This window comes from Pelophylax lessonae (assembly GCF_965119305.1).
Source record: "Pelophylax lessonae genome assembly, chromosome: 6".
NCBI classification, from domain to species: domain Eukaryota; kingdom Metazoa; phylum Chordata; class Amphibia; order Anura; family Ranidae; genus Pelophylax; species Pelophylax lessonae.
The window spans coordinates 319,681,523-319,706,473 of record NC_138773.1 but is presented as its reverse complement, the minus strand read 5'-3'; the positions used below and the strand labels follow the sequence as shown (position 1 = coordinate 319,706,473).

The 24,951-nt window shown below is 43.8% G+C and overlaps 1 protein-coding gene across 1 annotated transcript in view; it reads left to right on the top strand.

Annotated features, from left to right (window-relative positions):
- LOC309557562 (contactin-associated protein-like 5) overlaps window positions 1-24,951 on the top strand; it is a 691,665-nt gene that overhangs the window by 487,891 nt on the left and 178,823 nt on the right. The window contains exons 15-16 of the mRNA XM_082260344.1: window positions 9,484-9,611; window positions 11,513-11,683. Coding sequence (XP_082116470.1) covers window positions 9,484-9,611; window positions 11,513-11,683 — 299 coding nt within the window. The remainder of the gene's footprint in view (window positions 1-9,483; window positions 9,612-11,512; window positions 11,684-24,951) is intronic.

The following is a 24,951-nucleotide window of genomic DNA, read 5'->3' as shown; positions in this document are numbered from 1 at the left end:
TAATATGATTCTAAATCTCCATGGCAAACCCTGGATTGTATATTGATGAGTTTGCAGTAATAGCTTCTCTCTGTGGTCCTTACAATCCGCTCTAGCAATGTCTCAACCACATCTCAGCATAATCTCAATATCCAAGTTGTGGCCCTCTAAAATTTCTTTCAATTTTTGGGTCAAAATATTCTTCTGAGTGGTTTTTCGGAGATTGGCATAAAAGGTAAAAACAATTCCATACAGGGTTGGAAAAGAAGCTTAGAATTGAATGAACCTTATGTATCAATGCATTCTATTTTCTCACAGCCACAAGTCCAATTTAGAGCCTGCCTTGATGGGATTTGGAAACTTGTCATTTGCATCAGTTTGGGGTGATTCTGAAATCATTTAAAATGCACGAACAGTTGCATTTGTAGTTGACCTCCTTCTGACTTGCACCTGATCTACTTCAGGATTTGCATGACTGCTGAGAGTCATCACATTTACCTCAATCCTGGACCTTCAACCTCATGGGATCCCTGCCTCAAATAAAGTGCCAGACAAGAAGGTCTTTGGAAGGGCGAGGACCCAGCTTTATTGGTTTCAATGTGCATTACTTGTGAGGCGCTATTCAGTGGTGTATTTAGGTTTTGTGCTGCCCTAGGCCTGACTAAACTTGTGCACCCCCCCATAATTTAAATATGACCCACCCCTTCCTGTAAAGGCCACACCCCTTCCTGTTTAGGACCCACCTTGTCATCTGTAAACCACAGACCACAACCAGTGCCATCTTAAGAGCATTGAAGGCCCCCAGCAATGCAGTGCACTAGGGCCCTGCCTACACAATCACCCACGGGAATAAAAATGAAAATTATCACACGGACGGATGGGAGTCAGACTCGACTGTCCTGTGTGTGCCTGTTCCTTTGGAGGCAGACCGGCATTCCTGCAGTTGTGGGCTTCCCCTCAATGGCCCAAGAGGCCTGACAGCAGCGGAGGGCCGACAGGTGCTTGCCCCCTGCTAAGTTCGGCAGCAGGATGCACACGAGAGTCGAGACCAATGCTTGGCTGGGGCTGAGTCCCTGGGCAGGTGGGGCTCCCCGGGCAACTGCCCAGCGTGCCCATTCGGTAAGACAGCCCTGACCACAACCACAGTCTATCAGTGCCCATCAGCATAGCTTCATCAGTTCCCATATGTTCAGCCTCATCAGTGCCGCCTCTTTACTGCCCATCAGTGCAGCATATCAGTGTGGCCACCAGTGCAGCCTTATAAGTGCCCATTAGTAAATTATAGGATTATTTCACGTATTTGTATAATAAATAGGAAGTCCATAGTCATTACACAAATAATGACATTTTTTTGCTGCCCCCCTGCAAAGTGCCGCCCTAGGCCTGGGCCTTGTTGGCCTAGGCCAGGATACAGCACTGGCGCTATTACAAACAATAGTGATCTATACACAATTTTGAATTAAACACTATTTCAAATTAACCACTTACCGCAAATCGACGTAGCCCTACGTCGGCCGCAATAAGTGGCTGTACCAGGGTAATGAAAATAAGGATAAAAAGGTTATGGGGTTAACAAGCCCTCAGATGTGTGGACTGGGGGGTGTATCATCCATTCATATAGTTATACCAAATGGCCAATTATTGCCGGGGAGCCTCCGCAACCTAATACAATGTGGCAAAAAAAGGGGGGGGGAGGTCGAGGTGATTGAGAGGAATCACCTCAGAAAGGCTGCAAACAATGGAGGCTCAACTCTGGTTAATGATGTTTAGTGAACAAATTTTATTGGTAGCTGAATTAAAACATGAGAATCATAGGCTAACAATAGCATATGATTCAGACCTAAAAGCCCGCAGAGTCGGCTGTACCGGGGTGATGCCTGCAGCTAGAGGCATCATCCTGGTACCATTTTTTAGAGTCGGCTTTCAGTCGGGTGCGACCGATGCAGCTTGGAATCCGCTCAATCCTTATCCCAGTGAGAGGGAGGAGATGCCCCCACCCCCCACCCCTCCCGAAGCCTTCTGTGGCTCTGCCCGGGTCTCCTGTCCCACTGAACCATGTCCGCCGGCTGTTTGGAGTCCCGATCAAAGCAGTATGTGGCTTTGATTGGGTCTCCGATGGCGCAACCCGGAGGCGGCGTCCATGACGTCACACTCGGGTTACTCGGCTGCTAAAGGTGCCGAATTTAAAAAGTGACTGTATTCAAAAATGCAGTTTTTGGCATTTTGCATACATGGAAGTGCAGTGGAGGGGTTTGGTGTCTTTTAGACCCCCGATCCCTCCATAAAGAGTACCTGTCACTGCCTATTACTGTCACAAGGGATGTTTACATTGCTTGTGACAGCAATAAAAGTGATCAGATTTTTTAAAAAAACCTGTGCTAAAATTGAAAAAATAAATAGAATAAATAGGGAAAAAAAATGTAACCGCCCCCGTTGCCGTGAGCTCGCGCACGAAAGAAAAAGTATACGGTCGCGCCCGCAAATGAAATCGCTGTTCAAACTACACATGTGAGGTATCGCCGTGATCGCCAGAGCGTGAGCAATCATTTAAAAAAAAAAAAAAGAGCTACACTCTAACTCTGGTAGCCGTTAAAATTTTTTAAAGTGTCGCCTATGGAGATTTTTATTGACCGTAGTTTGTCGAAATTCCGCGGTTGTGCGCAATTTTAAACCGTAACATGTTGGGTATCTATTTAGTCGGCGTGACATCATCTTTCACAATATACAAAAAAAATGGACTAACTTTACTGTTTAGTTTTTTTTTTTTTAAATGCAGTGAAATTTAATTTTTCCACAAAAATGGCGTTTGAAAGACCGCTGCGCAAATACCGCGTGACAAAAAATATTGCAATGACCGCCATTTTATTCTCCAGAGCCTTTGTTAAAATATATATATATATGTATATATATATATAATGAAAAAGCAAAAAATTACTGCGCTATCCTTGTTTTTTCATTTTCCAGTTAACTATTAGTTCACTTGACTACTTGCATCTTTCCATAGTCCTTAATTATACGGTCCCTAGGCGCGAGTAATACTTTCTATATATATATATATATAATGTTTGGGGTTCTAAGTAATTTTCTAGCAAAAAATACTGATTTCAACTTGTAAACAACATGTGTCAGAAATGGGGTCGGTCCTTAAGTGGTTAATATGTCCATATCTTCCTGTGTTCTTCCAATCACCACGTGAAATAAGTGATCAAAATTCTTCTTAGTAGAAGCAATAAGTGCTCATAAATAGTGTTCCGCCAGCTAGATGTGAATGGGCCACTCACCAGAAAGCTACAGGCCACCAGGACCCAAATTGCTTACAATAATTTTCCTTGTATCCCAAGTTTAAAGTAGAGTTCCAACCTCAAAATTGAAAAAATAGATTTTGGGCCATCCGCCTGCTGAGGGGCCACCTGAAAAAGAAATGGATGCTCCCAATTTTTTTTTTTTTTTGGTCACTTACCTTGATATTGAGTAAAAAAAAAAAAAACTCACCTTCCTTCCACTTCCTCCCTCTGCAGCCGCGGCCCGCGCCGCCTCTTCCGGCTTGGGATGACTCCTGGGAGCTGAACGTCATCGCTCCCAGGAATCAATGCGCTTGCACCGGCCACGCTCGTTACTTCTGGTGCAGGCATGGCATTCCCTGCTAAACAGCTTCTGGGCATGCCCAGAAGCTGTGCAGGGATGCCGTGCCTGCACTGAAAGTGACGAGCTGGGCCGGTGCAGTGCATTGTGGGACTCCGACGTCATGGAAGAGGACACGAAGAGGGACGCTGCGGCTTCAGCTGGCCACACCTGAGATGGCAGCGCTGGTGAAGAAATTTTTAAGGTAAGTATTTCTTCTTACAGGTAAGTGCGACCCGGGACAGTTCAGAGGCTATCCATTGTGGAATGTACTAGCCCTGACTGTCCTGGGGGTGTTTTTAGCTAAAATTGACCCCCGAGGCCGGAACTCCGCTTTAATTAAAAGATTTTCCAATCTAGATCTGCAAAAACGGTTGCACCAGATCCCTGGGTGTAATATCAGGAGGTATGGATCTCACATCCACAGCAGGGTATAAAATGCCAGAGGTTTTTCCCAAAAATACAAAATGTGAAGCTAAACGATTTTGCAGTAACCTTTTTATTATTTAAAAAGTTAAAAATCAAATCATAAAAACTCACATTTGCTTGTGCCTCATAGTGGCACCCACTCAATAGGTCTGGATAGTTTGAAACGCCGCTCCGCTTCTGTGTGCGTTCCACCAGGTCAGACGTGTCCAAATCGGAAATGATGTTGCTGTACTAGACTTCAGGTCTTAGGTCTGCCACAAATCTTGAAGTCTTTTCAGCTCAGATATATTAGGTGTAGAGCATTCTATAGAGAACCCATTATTCCCAGATACACTGATAATAATGACAAGAATATAATTTTTTCTCTACCCTTTAAAGCGGAGTGGTACCCAAAAGTGGAAGTTCCGCTTTAAGTACTCTCCTACCCTGACATGCCACATTTGGCATGTCATTTTTTTTGGGGGGGGTACCTATTTTTGACAGGTACCCGCTCCTACTTCCGCTCAGGCCGCCTAGGCGACCCGAGCGGACGTTCTCCTCTACCCCTCCCTCCCTGCAGTCTTCTGGGACTCGCCATTAGATATCGGTCTTTTAGATCCAAACTAACGGATCCTGAATTGGTTCCTATGGCAGCGGTTTTGCTATTTTTCTGCACGGGTGACTAGTTGGGTCCACCTCCGCTGACAAAGTCCCGTAGGACGTAACACGTACGGGAGGTGCGGCTTGCCCATCTAACGTCACCCGCTGCTATCTTGTGTGCCGAACAGCTCTCGCTGCGGCTGGAGGCTTCGGCTGTACGCTGCAGCTGGAGGCTTCGGCTGTATGCTGCAACTCTGCATTTTACTTCCTGGAACATGCCCATACGCTGGAAATGTATCTACTTTTTGTAAATGTTTTTCTGAATAAATAAATTGAGATTTTTAAACGGAATACACTTAGATCTCTTCCCTCTCATTTTTCTACTGTCTGATGTATGGTTAACCCATCGGGGGAGTGGAGGTTCTTATATTATTATCAAGATTCATTATACTGCTGGTGTCAAGTGGAGGACCTAGGAAAGGGGTAATGAATTAAAATTCAAGGAGGTCCGGTCGCTAAAATTTTCTTTGGGCCGAGGTCCGAATCTGAAGTCTGTGCTATGACTCAGAAAGATGGGCAAAACAAAGCGTGTCCATCAGCGTTGCTCTTAACATAAAATATGCCCATTTGAGTGCACCTTAACATAAAATGTGTCCATCAGCGTTACCCTTAACATAAAATAAGGGGCACGCTAGTGGGCACATTTTATGTTAGGGGGCACTCTGATGGGCACATTTTATGTTAGGGGGCACACTGATGGGCACATTTTATGTTAGGGGGCACTCTGATGGGCACATTTTATGTTAGGGGGCACTCTGATGGGCACATGTTATGTTAGGGGACACTCTGATGGGCATATTTTATGTTAGGGGGCACTCTGATGGGTATATTTTGTTAGGGGGCACTCTGATGGGCACATTTTATGTTAGGGGGCACTCTGATGGGCACATTTTATGTTAGTGGGCACGCTGATGGGCATATTTTGTTAGGGGGCACTCTGATGGGCACATTTTGTTAGGGGGCACGCTGATGGGCAAAACAAAATGTGTCCATCAGTGTTGCTCTTAACATAAAATATGCCCATTAGAGTGCCCCCTAACATAAAATGTGCCAAACAGAGTGACCGCTAACATAAAATGTGTAAAATGTGCCCATCAGAGTGCCCCCTAACATAAAATGTACCCTTACCTGGCAGAAACGGTAAGCCTGAGAAACCCTGAAGAAGGTGGGGGGGGGGCATTCCCTCCCACCACTTCTAAAAGCATTCCAGCGGCTCAAGAGAAAGCCAGCCGACGGCCATAAAATAATTCCGGAATTATGTAATATCCTAAACCATAATCCCGGTCAGGGGCAACCCGTCCATTGGGGGGCGCGGGGGCACCGCCCCCCCATCCATGCGTCCGGCCCCCTAATCTACATGAAGGGCATCGGACACATGGATTCCAATGGGGTTTTTTTTTTAAGCACGTGATTAGAGCTAGAGGCTCTAATAGGCTTAAAATAAAAGGGTGGGCTCGGGGCGCAGAGTGCTGCGCCCTGAGCCCACCCAGTTGTGTGACAATAGCGAATGAACATTCGCTATTGTCACACAGATTCTTCTCCTGGCCAATCAGGAAGCGGGTCCTGAGACCTGTTTCCCAATTGACCGAAAGGAGAAGCCATGCCATTGGCCCGAGGAGAAGGAGGGAGGAGACGCAGGAGACCGATGGGGAGGCCGCCGTCACCGCTGATGCTGCTGACTGCCGACTGCCCTCCACATGTCCAGGGGTGAGAGGGTGAGCCGGCGAACGGGGGGGGGGGTATGGTGTGGTCCGTCTGCCTCCCTGCCCCCCCCCCCCCCCCCGGTCCATGGAGCACCAGCCGTCACTGATCTTGGTAAACCACTTCAAAGCCGTAATGTATATATTTGTATTGTGGACTTGAAGTGGTTAACAAAAAGTGAAGGATGGAAGGCAGAAATCACATCTCCTCTGCAGCTGCTTGAAGACCAAAACTCTTTTTTTTTTTTTTTTTTTTTTTATTATTTTTTTTTTACACTGAGCAGTTTTATTTTTTCCCTCAGTAAATGAGCTCTGCACTTGCTCCATTTCACCTCCTGATACAAAATGGCTTTTGGATTGTGTGTCACGCTGCGCTGTGAAAGATATCGCCCACCCACTGACTGTGTGACTTTCCAACCATCTGAGATGATGTGCGGGAGGTCTCCATGGCATTCCCTTATCAACAAAAAAAAACTTTCACCAAACCAACAAGAAATGAAATTGCTCTTCTCATCTGATGACATCACACAGGGAGGTCGGGGGAAGGGGGGGGGGGGGCTCCGGCCCTATGAGCTTCTAAGGGGAATTATGAGTGTTCACGAGAAAGCTGCACACAGGAACCCAACTGCTTCACCCCACCACCTCTACACTCCTTATAGACCGCACCAAATTTTTATTTTATTTTTTTCACAATACTAATTTTTATTGAAGAAAATTTGTTGAATACATACAAATGAATAGACACCGATTTTTATATTTCCATAATGACTCTGATGCAGCAGTAACATTATCATTATTATATATATATATATATATATATATATATATATATATATATATATATATATATATATATATATATATATATATATATATATATATATATATATATATATATATATATATATAAAATATATATTATATATTATTTATTATATATATATATATATATATATATATATACTATTATATATTATATATATTATTTTTCAAGGACAGACAAGCCTTTTTTTTAATGGCAATATTGTTTGCAAAAAAAAAATGAAATAAATCTCTATATATATATATATATATATATATATATATATATATATATCTATATATCTATATATCTATATATCTATATATCTATAGATATATATATATATATATAGATATATAGATATATATAAAAAATTGAAATAAATCTCTCTCTCTCTCTCTATATATATATATATATATATATATATATATATAATATTATATATATATATATATATATATATATATATATATATATATATATATATATATATATATATATATATATATTATTATATATAATATATATTATTATAAATAATATATATTATAATATATATATATATATATATATATATATATATATATATATACTATTATATATTATATATATTATTTTTCAAGGACAGACAAGCCTTTTTTTTTTTTTGGGCAATATTGTTTGCAAAAAAAAAAAAAGAAATAAATCTCTTTATAATTTATTTTTTATGGAATCTACAGGAAAACATGAATCCTTTAACAAAATACATCAAAGGAGTGGATAAGGTTTAGGAGGGCAATATTTTAATATGTAGCCAAGATCAAAAAACACAGGGACATGACCTCAAACCAGCATATTTTTAATATATGGCAATATTGTTTGCAAAAATATTTTTTTTTCATTAAATCTCCTTGTAATATTTTATTTTCTTTGGAATCTATAGGAAAGACATGTAACCTTTTAACAAAATGCATCAAAGGAGTGGATAAGGTTTAGGAGGGCAATATTTTTAATATGTAGCCAAGATCAAAAACACAAGGACATGACCTCAAACTAGCAGGAGGAAAGTTCAAAACTAATCTTAGAAAGTAATATTTTTTCCGAAAGTGTAGTTGATGCTTGGAACAGACTTTCAGCAGAAGTTAGTAAACAGTAAGTGGATTCAGAAATGTTTGGGACAAACACAGATCTATACTTGTATAAATTAGGAAAAAAATTGAAATTACACAGTGCTTTACATATACATTGTACATTGCAAAAAGAAAGAGCTGGGCTGCCAAAAATATTGTATAGAAACAAGAGAAGAAGGCCAGAGGGTCTTTAACGAGACAACCACAACAGTATAAAATTACATAAGTTTATTATACAAAAGGATAAAAAAGACAATACATAGTGTTACATATAACAAACATAGTCCTCAAAAAAGGGCATTTCACATAGTCGGTTTGAATATTGACAGTATCAATAGTCTGTGCATGCTGAATCTAGACGCGGTTCGCGAAGACACAATTTCGCTTCATCAGGAGAAAAAGCACAGATAAACTATGAGCAGAAAATCTAGCAACAAGAGGCAAAGACCCCAAACATAGAGAAAAAAAAAGGGGGGGAAAGGGGGAGGGGAAAAAGGGGAGAGGGGAGTATACCTTATAATACAGCAGTAACCTGTAGGTTCAAAAACACTCAGAGGTCCACTTGTAGGGCCCTGCTGTTTGAAAATATCCACATATCCAGACTAAGTCAAGGTACATAAAGGCGGGAAAACTGCTATACTCATCCCGAAAGGGAAATGTGCTGTTCAGTCCCTCCTGGGAGTTGAGGGGGGGGGGGGGGATACCAGGCCACATACATTGTACATTCACATCAGTCCCTACCCTCAAGTAGCTTACAATCGAATATCCCTAACTGACATTCATACATACACATATGCAGGGCCGTCTTTAGTATTGATTGGACCCTGGGCAAATATTTTCTTGGGTCCTACCAAATTCACTTATCAACTATTTGTGGGCTCAAGGGACAGCTGCTTTGGGCCCCACAACAATGGCTGGGCCCGGGGCAGCTTCCCCTTTTGCCCTGTGTTAAAGATGGCCCTGCACATATCGGGACCAATTTAGACCGGAGCCAATTAACCTAGCTGCGTGTCTTTGGAGTAAGGGAGGAAACTGGAGTACCCGGAGGAAACCCACGCAATCCCAGGGAGAACATGCAAACTCTAGGCAGGTAGTGTCATGGTTGGAATTCAAACCAGCGTCCCGTTTGCTGCTAGGTGAAAGTGCTAACCACTACACCACTGTGCCACCCATTAGATAATGTTTTATTTTTGATGTATTTCAGGACAAATGACACCGGATTCCTAACCTTCAAGGAACATTTGCCGGTCTCTCAAATTGTCATCACTGATACAAACAGATCGGGATCAGAGGTGGCGTGGAAAGTCGGTCCTTTGCGTTGTTATGGAGACAGTAAGTTCATTTTTTTTTCTTTTGCAATTGTACTGTAACTACTCAATACAATTGCAGTATTAAAATAAAAATGTATGTATTTATGAAAACAATAGTAATTTGAGGCGCCGAATAAAAAGTGCCAAGTGCTAAGTGAATAAATAGTGTTAATAAATAAATAAGTGGATTACAATTATGCATAAAGTGCAAACAATCGCTCAATTAAAAAACTACATATACAAATACATCCAGTCCATAAAACTGTGACCTGGGGGCCATATGCGGCTCTTTGCTTGCTAAATGCGGCCCTTTGCTTGCCTTTACCCAGCCCTTGGGGCACTCTTCCTCTCACTGATATAAAAACACTATTCCTCCCACTGACACCAACTATAGGGCACCATTCTTCCCACTGACACCAATGATGGGGCACCATTTTTCCTACTGACACCAATGATGAGGTACTATTCGTCCTACTGAAACCAATGATGAGGTACTATTCTTCCTACTGACACCAATGATGGGGTACTATTCCTCCCACTGATACCAATGATAAGGTACTATTCTTCCTACTGACACCAATGATGGGGTACTATGCCTCCCACTGACACCATTGATGGGGAACTATTCTTCCTACTGACCCCAATGATGAGGTACTATTTTTCCTACTGACACCAATGATGAGGTACTATTCTTCCCACTGACACCAATGATGGGGCATTATTCTTCCCACTGACACCAATGATGGGGCACCATTCTTCCTACTGACACCAATGATGAGGTACTATTCTTCCTACTGACACCAATGATGAGTTACTATTCTTCCTACTGACACCAATGATGGGGTACTATTCCTCCCACTGATACCAATGATGGGGCACTATTCCTTTCACTGACACCAATGATGGGGCACCATTTTTCCTACTGACACCAATGATGAGGTACTATTCTTCCTACTGACACCAATGCTAGGGTACTATGCCTCTAACTGACACCATTGATGGGGAACTATTCCTCCTACTGACACCAATGATGGGGCACCATTCTTCCTACTGACACCAATGATGAGGTGCTATGCCTCCCACTGACACCATTGATGGGGAACTATTCATCCCACTGACACCAATGATGGGGCATCATTCTTCCCACTGACACCAATGATGAGGTACTATTCCTCCCACTGACACCAATGATGGGGAACTATTCCTCCCACTGACACCAATGACGGGGAACTAGTATCCAGCTGACACCAATGATAAAGTATTATTTTTCCCACTGACACCAACATCCACCCCCCCCACCCCCCTAATGTCTGAAGGACAATCAACCGGCCCTTTATTTAAGTTTGGAGACCTCTGGTATAGTGGAATGAAAGATTCTCTTTACTGAGGCATCAAGGGTCTATAAGACCCCTTATGTCTCCCCTGCACTCCAGAGAAGCTAATGGAGAACAGATGGTGCTCTATTAGCTTTTTTCCCCCACTGTTTTTCCCCCACTGCTTCTATGTCCATTCATTGGAGGGAAGATCAGTGAATGAACATTCTCTGGTCTCCCTCCATTCTCCCTCTGTTCCACCTTGCCAGGTTTAGGTCCACGGGTGGGACAAGGGAGCAAGGGTTACATGGCAGAGGCAGAGCTTTTGGCAGGCTGTCAAAGTGATTGGCCCTCTGAATAATTTTCACCTTTTCCCTACTATAGCACCTGGGAGTGTGTTCAAAATCCTGGTCTACAAGCCACCATTTATAAATGGCACCAGTAGACAACTTATTAAAATGTATGTATAGCCTTTTTTTTTTTTTTATTATTTCTTTGATAGAGTAGTGAATGACGAGAACCCTTGTAACATTTTCATTGCTATCTCTGTTCCTGCTGGGGAGAATCACCCTCTGAAACTCCACAAAAATAGCTTTGTTTCCCTTTGCAGGAAATTTTTGGAACTCTGCATCGTTCACCGCTCTGGCATCCTACCTCTACTTTTCGGTATCCTATGTGGACTTCAGCACCGATATTGTGTTCTTCTTCAAAACCACCAGCTCCTCTGGGGTCTTTCTGGAAATCCTTAGGGTAAAGGACTTCATAAGGGTCGAGTTAATCTGTAAGTATTGCACAGAAGAATAATTGTATTTTTCACATTCATTGTTATTATTTTTTTCATTCATGCATCAATATTATTATTTTTTTTGCAAGCAGTGCAAGTACATGAAATTGAACTGGTATTAGCCTCTTGCTGTTTGCTCAGAATGGGAGAGGGCAAAGCGGCACAAGAATCCAATCATTTGCACTATAGTGCTCATTTTCAAGAATTAGATTCACCTGGTGGTGGCGCTGTGGTTCCCAGACCCGCAGGCTGTAGTTTCGGTGTCAACCAGCGGGTGTCTCTTTGCTTCCAGCAGTTTCTAGCAATTAGTCATCATCTGACGCTGGCTGCTGGGAGAGTATTTAGTTCCTCTTCTGCTACTTCATCTTGCCTCACTGTTCTGCCTGTGTGCCCCTTGTTCTGTGCTCCTCGTAACCAGCTACACAGTTCCTGTTCCTTCTCGCGCATGCTTGAACCTGCTCCTGTATACCCTCTCCCTGTCCTGACTTGCACAAAAACACAAGAGCACTAATCTGCATGCTTACCCCCTAAGCATAAATCTCCCCTCCTCTCAGTACAAATCTGCCCCACTACTGAAATCTTCCCTCCCAGCACAAACCTTTGCCCTCCCCCAAATCCCCCCAGCTGCCCCCCCCCCCAAACAAAAAATAAATTTACCCCTCCTACCACACAATTATTTTCCCCTTCTAGTAGAAATATCCTCCCCTTTTTGAAATCCCCCCTCCCAGCACAAATTGCCACCAAATCCCCCCCCCCCATTTAGCACAAATCTTCTTCCCTATCCCCCTCCCAAGACAAATCCCCCCGAATCACGACTCTTAGTACCTCCCTCCTAGGACGCTAGGTAACCAGACGAGGCAGACACAAGGACAGCTGGGCAGGTGGGCATAATTAGGTTTCCAGACGTAGGCAAAATTATCCTGCTCTGACCCTGTTCCCTGTTGTAGTAACCCATGCCCTAGGCAAGACTAGCACCTCTCCCTACCCCCAGCCAGTTCGCGCAGCATTGGTGGGGGGGGGGGGGGGATGTGTTAGTCTTGCCTAGGGCACGAGTTAGTCAAGCACCAGCACGCTGCTAGCCATAGGGGGAGGAGCCAGGAGCACCAGTGGGGGACCTGAGCAGAGAAGGATTGGGGCTGCTCTGTGCAAAACATTTTCACAGAGCAGATAAGTATAACATGTTTGTTATTTTAATAAAAAGGAAAAAGAAAGCATTTACAATCACTGTACAGTAGTTAGCAAAACAGAAATCTATGGGGCTGACGACTTCAACACAAGAAATGTACCATGGAAAATGTTGGAGGAGGTAGGGAGAAGGGCATAAAGCATAAATTCCCCTTTAGGATGAAGTTCCGCGTTTACTAGCCTTATAAGTGGCCCCTAACCCCTCCTTATACCTTTACTAACTAACCTGTGTAGGAAAGATATACAGTATATTTACTTACGTTTTTACAGCCTGCTCCTGTCCAGTCATGGTGGTAAAAAAAAAAATGAATACTTTAGCCAACTGCTTAAGCACAATTACAATTTTTTAAAGTTCACTTTAGCTTTACTTTTTGCGTTCAGGTTGACTTTAAGCCCTAAAGAGTCAAATGATCCAGAATATGAAGAAATACGAAGATATTCAAGTCGCTGCCTTGCCTTGTCGGAGCAGATTAAAGAAAATTTACCATGCATGAATAAACCCAGCAGATATTTAAATGAATACAAGAAACTGGAAACAGTGAATGCAATTATCATAAATCAGGAAAGCTCAGAGAATACCAGTCTGCCTATCTAAGGAAACCTGTATAGCAGAAGTACAGAAGCTGCATCGCTGACTTCTCCTTCTGAAAACGCTGATTGCCTGGCATTCAGTGGCGTAGCGTGGGGGGTGCAGGGGGGGCCGGCCGCACCGGGCGCAACATCTTGGGGGGCGCATCCGCAGTGTCACTCTGTCTTTCTGACTCTGACATACACAGTTCACACACTGTCTGCGGCTGCCTCCAGCTTTAAGCTGGGATAAGTCCAGCGCGGCCACCCTATGGCTGAAAATGGTGGGTCGGGGCGGGGCTGGACTGTGCCTCATCTGTCCATTGGTGTAGGGTGGAGTGGCGTTGCAAGCCAAGCCTCGCCTATGCCGCCTCACGCTGGTCATTCTGCATTGAAAGGGGGCATGCTGGTCATTCTGCACTGAAAGGGGGCACGCTGGTCTCTCTGCATTGAAAGGGGGCATGCTGGTCATTCTGCATTGAAAGGGGGCACGCTGGTCTCTCTGCATTGAAAGGGGGCACGCTGGTCATTCTGCATTGAAAGGGGGCACGATGATCTCTCTGCATCGAAGGGGGGCAGGCTGGTCTCTCTGCATTGAAAGGGGGCAAGCTGGTCACTCTGCATTGAAAGGGGGCACACTATACCTTGATTACTGAAGGCCCCTTTCACACTTTTGTGACCTCAAAGTCGGGTTAGGGGGCGCAAATTACTTGCCTTGCCCCGGGTGCTGACAACCCACGCTACGCCACTGCTGGCATTCATAATGATTCAGAGCAGGGCCACTAATACGGGGGTAGCACCAGTCCCCCTGTATGGAGCCCAGGCCAGCAGTGGAATTAGAGTAGTAGGAGGGGGCAATTGGGGCAAGTAGGAGGGGGCAATTGAAGAAACTGATCCCCTGGGTGTCTCTTCCTGCAGCAGCTTAAAGCTGTCTTCTCCTCTTCCTCCCTTTGGCTGCTGCAGGGGGAGACACACAGGGGGATCAGTTCCTATAATGGAATGTCCCCCTCCATGCCTTTACGATCCCCTTCCTTGTCCCGTAGGCTGTCCCCCTTGATTCCCAACATGATTTTTAACAGCAGCCCTAAATCAGAGTCAGTGATCTGAAACAAGTATGCTAATCAGGTGTAGCTCTACCCCCCAAAGGATCTGCTGAGAGTTAGATGGGTTCTCATGTACTACAGTGGCTGCAAGTCACACAGTCTATAGCAGTGATGGCGAAACTTGGCACCCCAGATGTTTTTTAACTACATTTGTCATGATGCTCATGCACAGTGTAGTTGAGCATCATAGGAAATGTAGTACCAAAACATCTAGGGTGCCAAGGTTTTCCATCACTGGTCTAGGGCATGAGTGCTCAACCTGTGGCCCTCCAGCTGTTGCGGAACTTGAAGTCCCATCATACCTCTGCCTTTGGGAGTCATGCTTCTAATTCTCAGCAGTTTGCAATAGCTCATGGGATTTGTAGTTCTGCATGAGTGCTCAACCTGTGGCCCTCCAGCTGTTGCAGAACTTAAAGTCCCATCATGCCTCTGCCTTTGGGAGTCATGCTTTTAATTTTCAGCGGTTTGCAATAGCCCATGGGATTTATAGCTCTGCAACAGCTGGAGGGCCTCAGGTTGAGCATCCATGGTCTAGGGCAGTGATGGTGAACCTTGGCACCCAAGATGTTTTGGAACTACATTTCCTATTATGCTCATGCACTCTGCAGTGTAGTTGAGCTTCATGGGAAATTTAGTTCCAAAACATCTGGGGTATCAAGGTTCACCATCACTGGTTACGGGGATATCTTTTTAAGATTTATTGCTTACAGAACTTTAACAGGAGAGGGGTAAATGGCAGGGGATACTCCAAAACGCTTAAAAAAGTTGGCAGAGAATGCTCTTCCCTTAGTAAAGGTAGCACAGTCCAGCTCTCATACTGTAGCTGGGAACCATGAGGTATTTTACAGAACAGTCTATTTTCTCAAAGCTGGGGACCATGAGGTTCCTCCAGAATAGTTAATGTATCAAAGCTGGGGGCCATGGGGAAAGTCTCATGGATTACGCTGTTGTAGGAAGTCAGTCAGGGTCTCTACTCACTAGTAGAGATGGGCCGAACACCCCCCTGTTCGGTTTGTAGCAGAACTCCCCAACAGGAAAAACGTTTGTCCCTGAGCCGTGAACTGTAATAATGTCTATGGGACCCTAACATGAAAAATCAAAAGCCCCCATTTTGAAGGCTTATGTGCAAGTTATTGGCCATAAAAAGGGTATGGTGGACATGTATCAATGCAATTATTTTTTCCTCAAACTGTTGATTGTAAAGAAGCAGTAATTTTAATGATGCTTAAAGTGAAACAATAAAAATGAAAAACTCCTATAAATATAGTGTCTCGGGGGTCCCCTTAGCCTGCCTGTAAAGTGGCACAGCTGTACAGTGTATATAAGGGGACAAGGGCCTCTTCCCAACAACCCTGGGCAGTGGTTGTAGGGATCTGCGGGCAGGGGGCTTATCGGAATCTGGAAGCCCCTTTTAATAAGGGGGCCCCTGGATTCCGTTCCCCCATGTGAATGAATAGGGGTACATTGTATCTCTATACTTATTCACCAAAAGAGATGACAACAATCATGCATGTAGCCTTTATAGGAGCATGTAAGTGTGTTGTGCTGGAGGGCAAGGTGCGTTGAGATGCATACTGTGCATTATTGCAGCACATTAGTGTGAATGGACCCCTGAAGTATACTACTATACTTCCAACCAACCAATTAAAATCCATCCTATATTGGTTAACTTAATCAGAATACATTATTATTGATTTCTAAGAGTTACTGCACTTCTATGCTTCTTCTATTGTCAGATGAATAAGGACAACTTACTGTAGTGCACCCCCTGAGGAGCCGCTGGTAAATTTGGTCCAAATTTCCCCTTTTAGGCACACCCAGCCAGGCATACTGCATTTTCTTCATCCTTCCACTGGCTCAGGAAACAGTCTAGGAATTTATTTTTAAGGTTTTTATTGGAACATGAACTTGGATAGGGGTAGGGAGCATGGGATATCCTGGTAAATTGCAACTGGACAGTTTGAGGACTCGTCAACCTCTGACCGCACTTCACAAACTGCTGACTGCACTTCTGGCTACACTGCTGCACAAGTTGCTGGCTGCACTGCACACACTAAATGCCCCACATGATTCCTAATGCTGCTGGTAACTTGTACTTCCTCAGGAGTTTAAAGCTACACACTGTCATTTCTCTTCAGCATTGTGGGGGGGGGGGGGCATTTACTCACTTACACACAGGATCACTGGTTGTCTTTTTCTGATATCCACCAGGCTCTTCCTAGTGAGGGAGATGTAGTCTCAAACCTCCACAGGACAATTGGACTCTTTCTGACCAACTTCCTCCTGGGTCTCTCCAGCGAGTTTCCTCCTGACCCAACTTTACCCCTGGACAATGCGTCTACAAATTGCCCCCCCCCCTCCCCAGCTAAGCCTAGCTGGGACCTCAGTGTCTTCCTTAAGACTTCATAAGGATCCTGCACCAGGGGCACCAGGGGCACAGGTCTCCTCCTGCAGGACTGGACCAAGGAACACTGCACTGACTGCTCACACCTCAGACTATTGATGTGCTCTCTCACCACCTTCTGGGCACACCTCCCCAGGGATTGGCTGGAATCCCATAAATATTCAGGCTGCCTGCTCATCGCTTTCTTCTAGAATCCTCTAGAAGACAGGGAAAAGCAGCAGAGCAGCAGCCTCTGAAACACTGACTAGCCCTAAATAATCAACCCTTGCTTCAATGAATATAGGGGAGACAAACTAAATTTACCTAGCAACCTGCTCTAAACTAGGAGGATGCTACATCACAGTAACCTAAATGCCCACCATTTATCATTATCACCTGGCCTGAGCTTTCTCTCTAATCCTTTGTCGCAATGGTTAGAGAATTTCAATAGGTTTTCTATGCTCGGGTGTCATTGCCAATGGCTATTTTATTTTGACGGCCTCATTTTGCATCAGAATACAATTTGAGCATAAAGCAGGAGCTGCATCCTAATATGAGAGCGGGGAAGTTGCTGCAATCATTAAGTAAATCCTCTGTCTCAATGGGACTGCATTGCACCTGACTCTTTACATCCATTCCGAGCCTCTAGGACAGCGTGCCTCTAGAGAATCATAAGAGAAAAGTCCCCCCGGGCTACAAAACCCCATCTGCACAGTCCACATAAAACAGAAATTCACTGACGGCAAAGAAAAGTTCCACCAAACTTCTCCAACTTTGTATTTACTTTTCCTGCTTTGTGCTGAGCTTCCCCCTATCTCCAGTCACAATCAGCAATTATAGTTCTCATTTATGGCTGTTTATTTTATTTAAAATTTTATGTCCACGAAAATGAAAAACCAATTGAATTGGACTTTGATGTGCAATTATCATTATATCAAACCTCATTATGAAGCGATTAGCGTTCTTGAAATGTATCATCTGTTTAATGAGTTTAAGGGCCTCTAGGACGTCTTTTATTGCTGCCCACGCTGGAGAAGTTTGAATAGAACTTTGGAGATATACATTATTTTTTTTTTGTTGTGAAAGTTTTGCAAACTCTGTCCGCATAGCAAAATATCAAAACTAATTTTACAAAATAAAAACTTTTTTTGAGTCAAGCTGAATTTATACAACTTCCTAAATATTCTGCATTAACCACTTTTAGACCGGAGGATTTTCCTGCTTAATGACCAGGCCACTTTTTTCAACTTGGCACTGCGCGAATTTAACTGACAATTGCGCGGTCGTGTGACGCTGTACGCAAACAAAATTTACGTCCTTTTTTTCCCACAAACAGAGCTTTCTTTTGATGGTATTTGATCACCTCTGCGCTTTTTATTTTTTGCGATATTAATAAAAAAAGAGTGAAAATTTTGCGAAAAATTGACATTTTCTACTTTGACAGTTAAAAAATATCCAATATATTCAATTTTTGTCATATATTTAGGTCAAAATGTATTTAGCTACATGTCTTTGACAAAAAAATTCTCAATGAGCGTATTTTTAACCGCTTTAAGACCGGAAGATTTTACCCCCTTCCTGAGCAGGCCATATTTTGCGATTCGGCACTGCGTTACTTTAACGGACAATTGCGCGGTCGTGCGACGCTGTACCCAAATTAAATTTGTCCTTTTCTTTCCCCACAAATAGAGCTTTCTTTTGGTGGTATTTGATCACCTCTGCAGTTTTTAATTTTTGAAAAAAAAGAGCGACAATTTTGAAAAAAAAAACAATATTTTTCACATTCTGATATATAACATTCCCCCCCAAAAAATTTACAAATCAAAATGTTTTTACATTTTAGGCCAAATTGGTTTCTGCTAAATATTTTTGGTAAAAAAAACTGCAATAAGCGTATTTTGATTGGTTTGGGCAAAAGTTATCGCGTTTACTAACTATGGGAAACATTTTTATTGTTTTATTTTTTTTACTGGTAATGGCGGCGATCTGTGATTCTTTGCGGTACTGCGACATTGTGACAGACAGATCGGACCCCTAACTGACATTTTTGACACTTTTGGGGGACCAGTGACATTACTACAGTAATCAGTGCTAAAAATATGCACTGTTACTGTAATAATGACACTGGCAGGGAAGGGGTTAACACTTGGTGATCAAGGGGTTAAATGTGTGCCTCATGCTTACTGACGTGTGTGGGGGGAGGGGATTGTGTGACACAGACAGAGATCACAGGTTCAGCTATGCTGAATCCTGTGATCTGTCCCTGCCTGTCACAGAGAAGATCCGCCTGCTTTGTTTACACAAGCGGGCGGATTTTCTCAGTCTTTCCCCGAAGATCGGGGAAGAGAGACGGTGATCGCCGCCTCTCCTCCCCTGGCCTGACTCCCTCTGTGTCTACACACAGTGGGAACGAGCCTCTGGCGGCGCGCGCGCGCTGCCGAAAGAGGGAAGAATCCAGCGACGTAGGCCTACGTCGCTGGACCCAGGGCTGCCATCTTGCTGCAGTAGCAGCAATGTGAGCAGTCCTAAAGTGGTTAAAATAAGATCCTTTGGTAGTAGTAGAGCATTGACACCACGTTAGCCATCCAATAATGCTGAATATTTGAAGTTTAAAGTGATACTAAAGTCTGTTTTTTTTTTCTTTTTTGGTTAGAAATAACAAACATGATATACTTACCTGCTCTGTGCAGTGGTTTTGCACAGAGCAGCCCTGTTCCTCCTCTTCTAGGGTCCCTCTTTGGCTCTCCTGGCACCTCCCTCCTGTTGAGTGCCCCCACAGCAAGGTCCTTGTTATGGGGGCACCCGAGCCGTGCTGAGCCGCTGCTCTTGGTGTTTATTCAGACATGGAGCCATGGCCAAGCTCCGCCCCTTTCTATCTAAATGGTGCTTCGCTACTGCCAATGAGGAGGGAGAGTACTAGACAGCCAAATCTCTCGTACAACATTGTTGCATCGAGATGGGCTCAGGTAAGTATTAGGGGGGCTGCTGCACACAGAAGGCTTTTTATCTTAAAGCATAGAATGCATTACATTAAAAAAAAACCTTCTGCCTTTACAATCACTTTGAGTGATCCCTCCTATTGCCTAATGTGCGTTATTAAAGATGGAAGCTGTAGATTCTTTAGATGCTTTCTTCAGGTTTTATACAGTTCTGAAAAATGGTCCTTTAAGTGTGCTAAGAAGATAGTTATACTGTCAGGTCCAGGATCTGAACCCACAATTTCTTCTGCATCTGGCAGTAGCGCTCCCTGCTGAGCCATCTGAGATGCTGGATAGCACCCTGTCTGATCCATTGGATAATCTTGACTTGTACCTTGTTTCTGGTGAACCTTGAACTTTTTGCTCCTTCAATGAACCTCCTGTTTAGAATATGCCTTTTCACTTCCTGTTTGCCAGATTATTGTGCTCTATCCAGCCAATATCTCGCTCTTATCACTCTGCCTACCGTATCTCTACTACCACTCGTTACTGACCTTTGGCTTGTTCTTCGACTACGCTTCTGCTTGTTCCCAACCTGCAAGCACTTTTTACTGACCCTAGGCTTGTTTGCTGACTGCTCTTCTGCTTGATTTCTACCTGCTGTATCTACTGCATCCCAGCTTGTTCACCTTTTGGTGAGGTGATCCTGAGGAATGCGACCTGGTACTAACACGCAGCAAAACTCATCTCCACCATCATGAGCTCTTGTATACTTATCCAGCTGGCTGGCGTGAGCCTCTCTACTGCTGTTGCTACTGGTTTCCGAGCCTGAGTCCAGACCATGTATCTCAATAATGGTTGGCTTCTCTGGGCATTTCAAACGGATTCTCGCTTAGAGTGAGGATCGTGCCAGGGCTTCTCATTAATTACCCCAATAACACTTCTGTAATCTGATAATTTTTTTTTTTATACAGCCGCCTTTATCAACCTTTTTAAAACAGAGGAACCCTTAAAATAATTTTCAGGGAACCACCTTCTAAAGCCAGTTTTTTGCGGATCAGTGTAAAAAATACCCCATATATTTGTGTTTTTTGGAAAGAATTCAAGCCTTACAATAGTGGTCAGAATGCCACACCTACAGGTAGACAAAAAGATCATTGGTGTCATGTTGTTGGCTTTGCTGAGTGGCATTGTCCCTAGACATATTAGGTACTATCAGATGGGAGGTCAATCATTTACAGCTCACGGAATCTCTGGACACCTTTGGAGGAATCCTTGGTGCAGGTGTAATGAGTAAGTAATGCAGATTGCAGGGGACAGGAGTAGGTAAAACACCAAGTGAAGGTGTCAGGAATAAGTGATGTGCAGAAAGCAGGGGGCAGGAGTAAGTAACACACAGATTGCAGGAGGAAAGAGTAAGTAATTCACAGAGTGCAGGTGTCAGGAGTGCGGGTTTGAGGAATAAGTAATGCACAGAGTGCAGGTGTGATGGGTAGCGCATAATGTGCAGTGGGCCAGGAGTAGGTAAAACATCAAGTGCAGATGCCAGTAGTACGTGCCCACAAAATGCAGATGTCAGGAATAGGAGAGTGCAGGGGTCAGAAGTAAGTAATGTGCAGAAAGGAGGGAGTAGGAGTAAGTAACACACGGATTGCAGGGGGCAGGAGTAAGTAACACACAGATTGCAGGGGGCAGGAGTAAGTAACACACAGATTCCAGGGGGCAGGAGTAAGTAACACACAGATTGCAGAAGGCAGGAGTATGTAACACACAGATTGCAGGGGGTAGGAGTAAGTAATGCACAAAGTGCAGGTGTCAGAAATAAGTAACGCAAAGAGTGTGGGTTTGAGGATTAGGTAACGCACAGAGTGCAGGTGTGATGGGTAAATAACGCACAATGTGGAGGAGGCCGGAGAAGATAAAACATCAAGTGCAAGTGTCAGTAGTAAGTATCCCACAAAGTGCAGATGTCAGGAATAGGTAATGCACAGAGTGCAGGGGTCAGAAATAAGTCATGTGCAGAAAGCAGGGGGCAGGAGTAAGTAACACACAGAGTACAGGTTGCAGGAGTAAGTAATCCACAGAGGACAGATGTCAGGAATAGGTAATGCACAGAGTGCAGGGGGCAGGAGTAAGTAATGCATTAAGCGCAGGTATCAGGAGTAAGTAATGTGCAAAAAGCAGGGGGCAGGAGTAAGTAACACACAAAGTGCAGGTTGCAGGAGTAAGTAATGTGCAGAAAGCAGGGGGAAGGAGTAGGTAATACACAGAGTGCAGGGGGCAGGAGTAAGTAACGCATTAAGCACAGGTATCAGGAGTAAGTAATGTGCAGAAAGCAGGGGGAAGGAGTAAGTAACACACAGAGTGCAGGGGGCAGGAGTAAGTAATGCATTAAGAGCAGGTGTCAGGAGTAAGCAATGTGCAAAAAGCAAGGGGCAGGAGTAAGTAAGGCACAGAGTGCAGGGTTTAGGAGTAAGTAAATAAAAAATGGATTGCAGCCCACCAAAACCTTATATGTGAAAGACAAAGTAAAGGAAAAATGCTGGATATAACTATATAAAATATAAGGAAAAGGAAGAATTCAAAATTAATATTTTGCAGGTCAAAAGGTCTACCATGTGCTTCTAAGAATTGGTTTCAATGATTCCACCGGTGGGGAGAAGATGTGAAGGAACTCAGTTGGAAGTCTACAATTTCATCAATAATACCCTTAGATTACACATTATCAGCAACTAATTATCTGCCTGTCAGTTGTAATGGATAAATTGCTGGTGTGTGAGAAAATGTCAGGACTTTTATCTTCGCACCTTTTTCAAATTTATATTTGGAAATGGAGGAGGTGTTAACATTGCAGCTCTGAGCTTTGCAAACAACTGACATAATAGCAACATTTAAAGTCCCTTTTATTCTATATGTTAGAGGTGTGATGGGAACAGTCTGTCACCTTCTTATGCTTTTTCTGCTGATCTGTCTCCGGAGACTGTCAATTTCCATTTCCGTAGCAACGCATAGCACCGACGGCTCCATGCTGCTTTGGCATTTTGTAGATGCATAATGGACGGTACTTGTTTACGGCATTAAATTAGATGTGCATTTCAGGTATGTTATGTGCTGTTTTTCGCTTACTAATTGTTATTTTGGTTATTCCGTAAGCCTTTTATGATTTACTTTTTGGCCTCTGGTTGAGCCTATATTTAATGCTTTTTTCCATTGGTTATCACAGATGCCTGACATTTTTACACAGTGGGGTTTATTTGCTAAAACTGGAGAGTGCAAAATCTGGGGCAGCTGTGCATGATAGCCAATCAGCTTCTAACTTCAGCTTGTTCAAATAAGCTTTGAAAAAAAAAAAAAGTGGAAGCTGATTGGTTTCAATGCAGAGTTGTACCAGATTTTACACTCTCCAGTTTTTAATAAATCAACCCAGTGAGTGGTATTATGTGTTTGCTGTCATCATTGCTAGTTTCCTTGATACAGGTAGGCTGGGCCCAACTGAAATAAACTGCTTTATTTGCTGATTTGCTCCTGTGCCTGTGCCCAAGTCCTGTGTGTCTTGACACAGTGTTGGAAGGGTTGCACTCAGGGTTCTCAATGATGTCTGTTCTAAGCGAAGCAACTGGTTTTGCAGGTTTCTCCAGAATTGGTAACTCCTGGATTGGGTTCTCGAGCCCAGAGGCCTTGCAGAGACTTGGGAAGAATGAAGCCTCTAACCCTGGGTTTCTGGACTGGGGTCTGGAGCCAAGAGGATTTTCAAAAAAGTGGGAAGGATGAAGCCTCTAACTCTGGGTTCTTGGAGTAGGTTCTGGAGCCCAGAGGCTTTTCAAAGACTTTGGAAGGATGAAGCCTCTAACCCTGGGTTCCTGGACAAGGATCTGGAGCCCAGAGCCTTTTCATAAAGTTGGTAAGGATGAAGCTTCTAACACTGGGTTCCTGGACTAGGTTCTGGGGCCCAGAGCCTTTTCATAAACTTGGTAAGGATGAAGCTTCTAGCCCTGGGTTCCTGGACTAGGTTCTGGGGCCCAGAGGCTTTTCAAAGACTTGGGAAGGATGAAGCCTCTAACCCTGGGTTCCTGGACTAGGTTCTGGAGCCCAGAGCCTTTTCATAAACCTTGTAAGGATGAAGCCTCTAACCCTGGATTCCTGGGCTTTGTTCTGGAGCCCAGAGGCTTTTCATAAACTTGGGAAGGATGAAGCTTCTAACACTGGGTTCCTGGACTAGGGTCTGGTGCACAGGGACTTTGCATAGACTTTGGAGGAACGAAGCCTCTAACCCTGGGTTCCTGCACTGGGTTCTGGAGCCCAGAGGCTTTTCAGTGACTTGGGGGAGATGAAGCCTCTAACCATGGGTCCATACTTTTCCTGGATCTCAGAACACTAATTGGGCAGGTGTGAATGACCCTTTTAGTACAGTGGTTATCTTTGGTTGAGGGCTATTTCCCTGGAGACAAGCTGCTGCATTAGTAGCATGTGTAAATAGATTCTGGGAGAGTGTCTGTCCTGGACTCAAGGATAGGTGAACTGACCAGGCTGTTGCCTGAGAGAGGTATGTTTGTAATTAGACTGTGTGTGCGGAGACAGGTTTAGGGACTACACAGTCCATATAGCCAGGAGGCTGGAAATTTTCAATTTGTCATTGTGATGCTGCAAACCCCTGCAAGGATAATATTGTGTGGGATTTTTTGAATTTTGCTTTAAATTAAAGTGGGCAAAAAGCCCTGAAATGTACGTTACTGACTACACTGAAGATGATGACATGTTCTCAGTAGATATATACCATATACACACACAGACATACTGGCAGAACTAGGGATAAAGTGTATATTCCTAGTTAACCCTTGAGGTTATGAAGTGAGGAGTGATAAGAGGAAGGATCAGCCAGTCAGAGAGGGAACGGTGGTGGCCAGTAGGGATGAGCTTCGAGTTTGACTCGAACAATGGTTGTTCGCTCGTTCGTCGAATTATCGTGAACTCTGATTCCAATAAATTACCTGCTGGTCAGGGGATTCAAACCCACCAGCAATCTCACCCTAACTTTTATCTCATCCACTGTCTGTAGGGTGAGATAAGAGTTAGTTACCTAACAGGCAGGGAAAGTGTGTTCAACCTAAA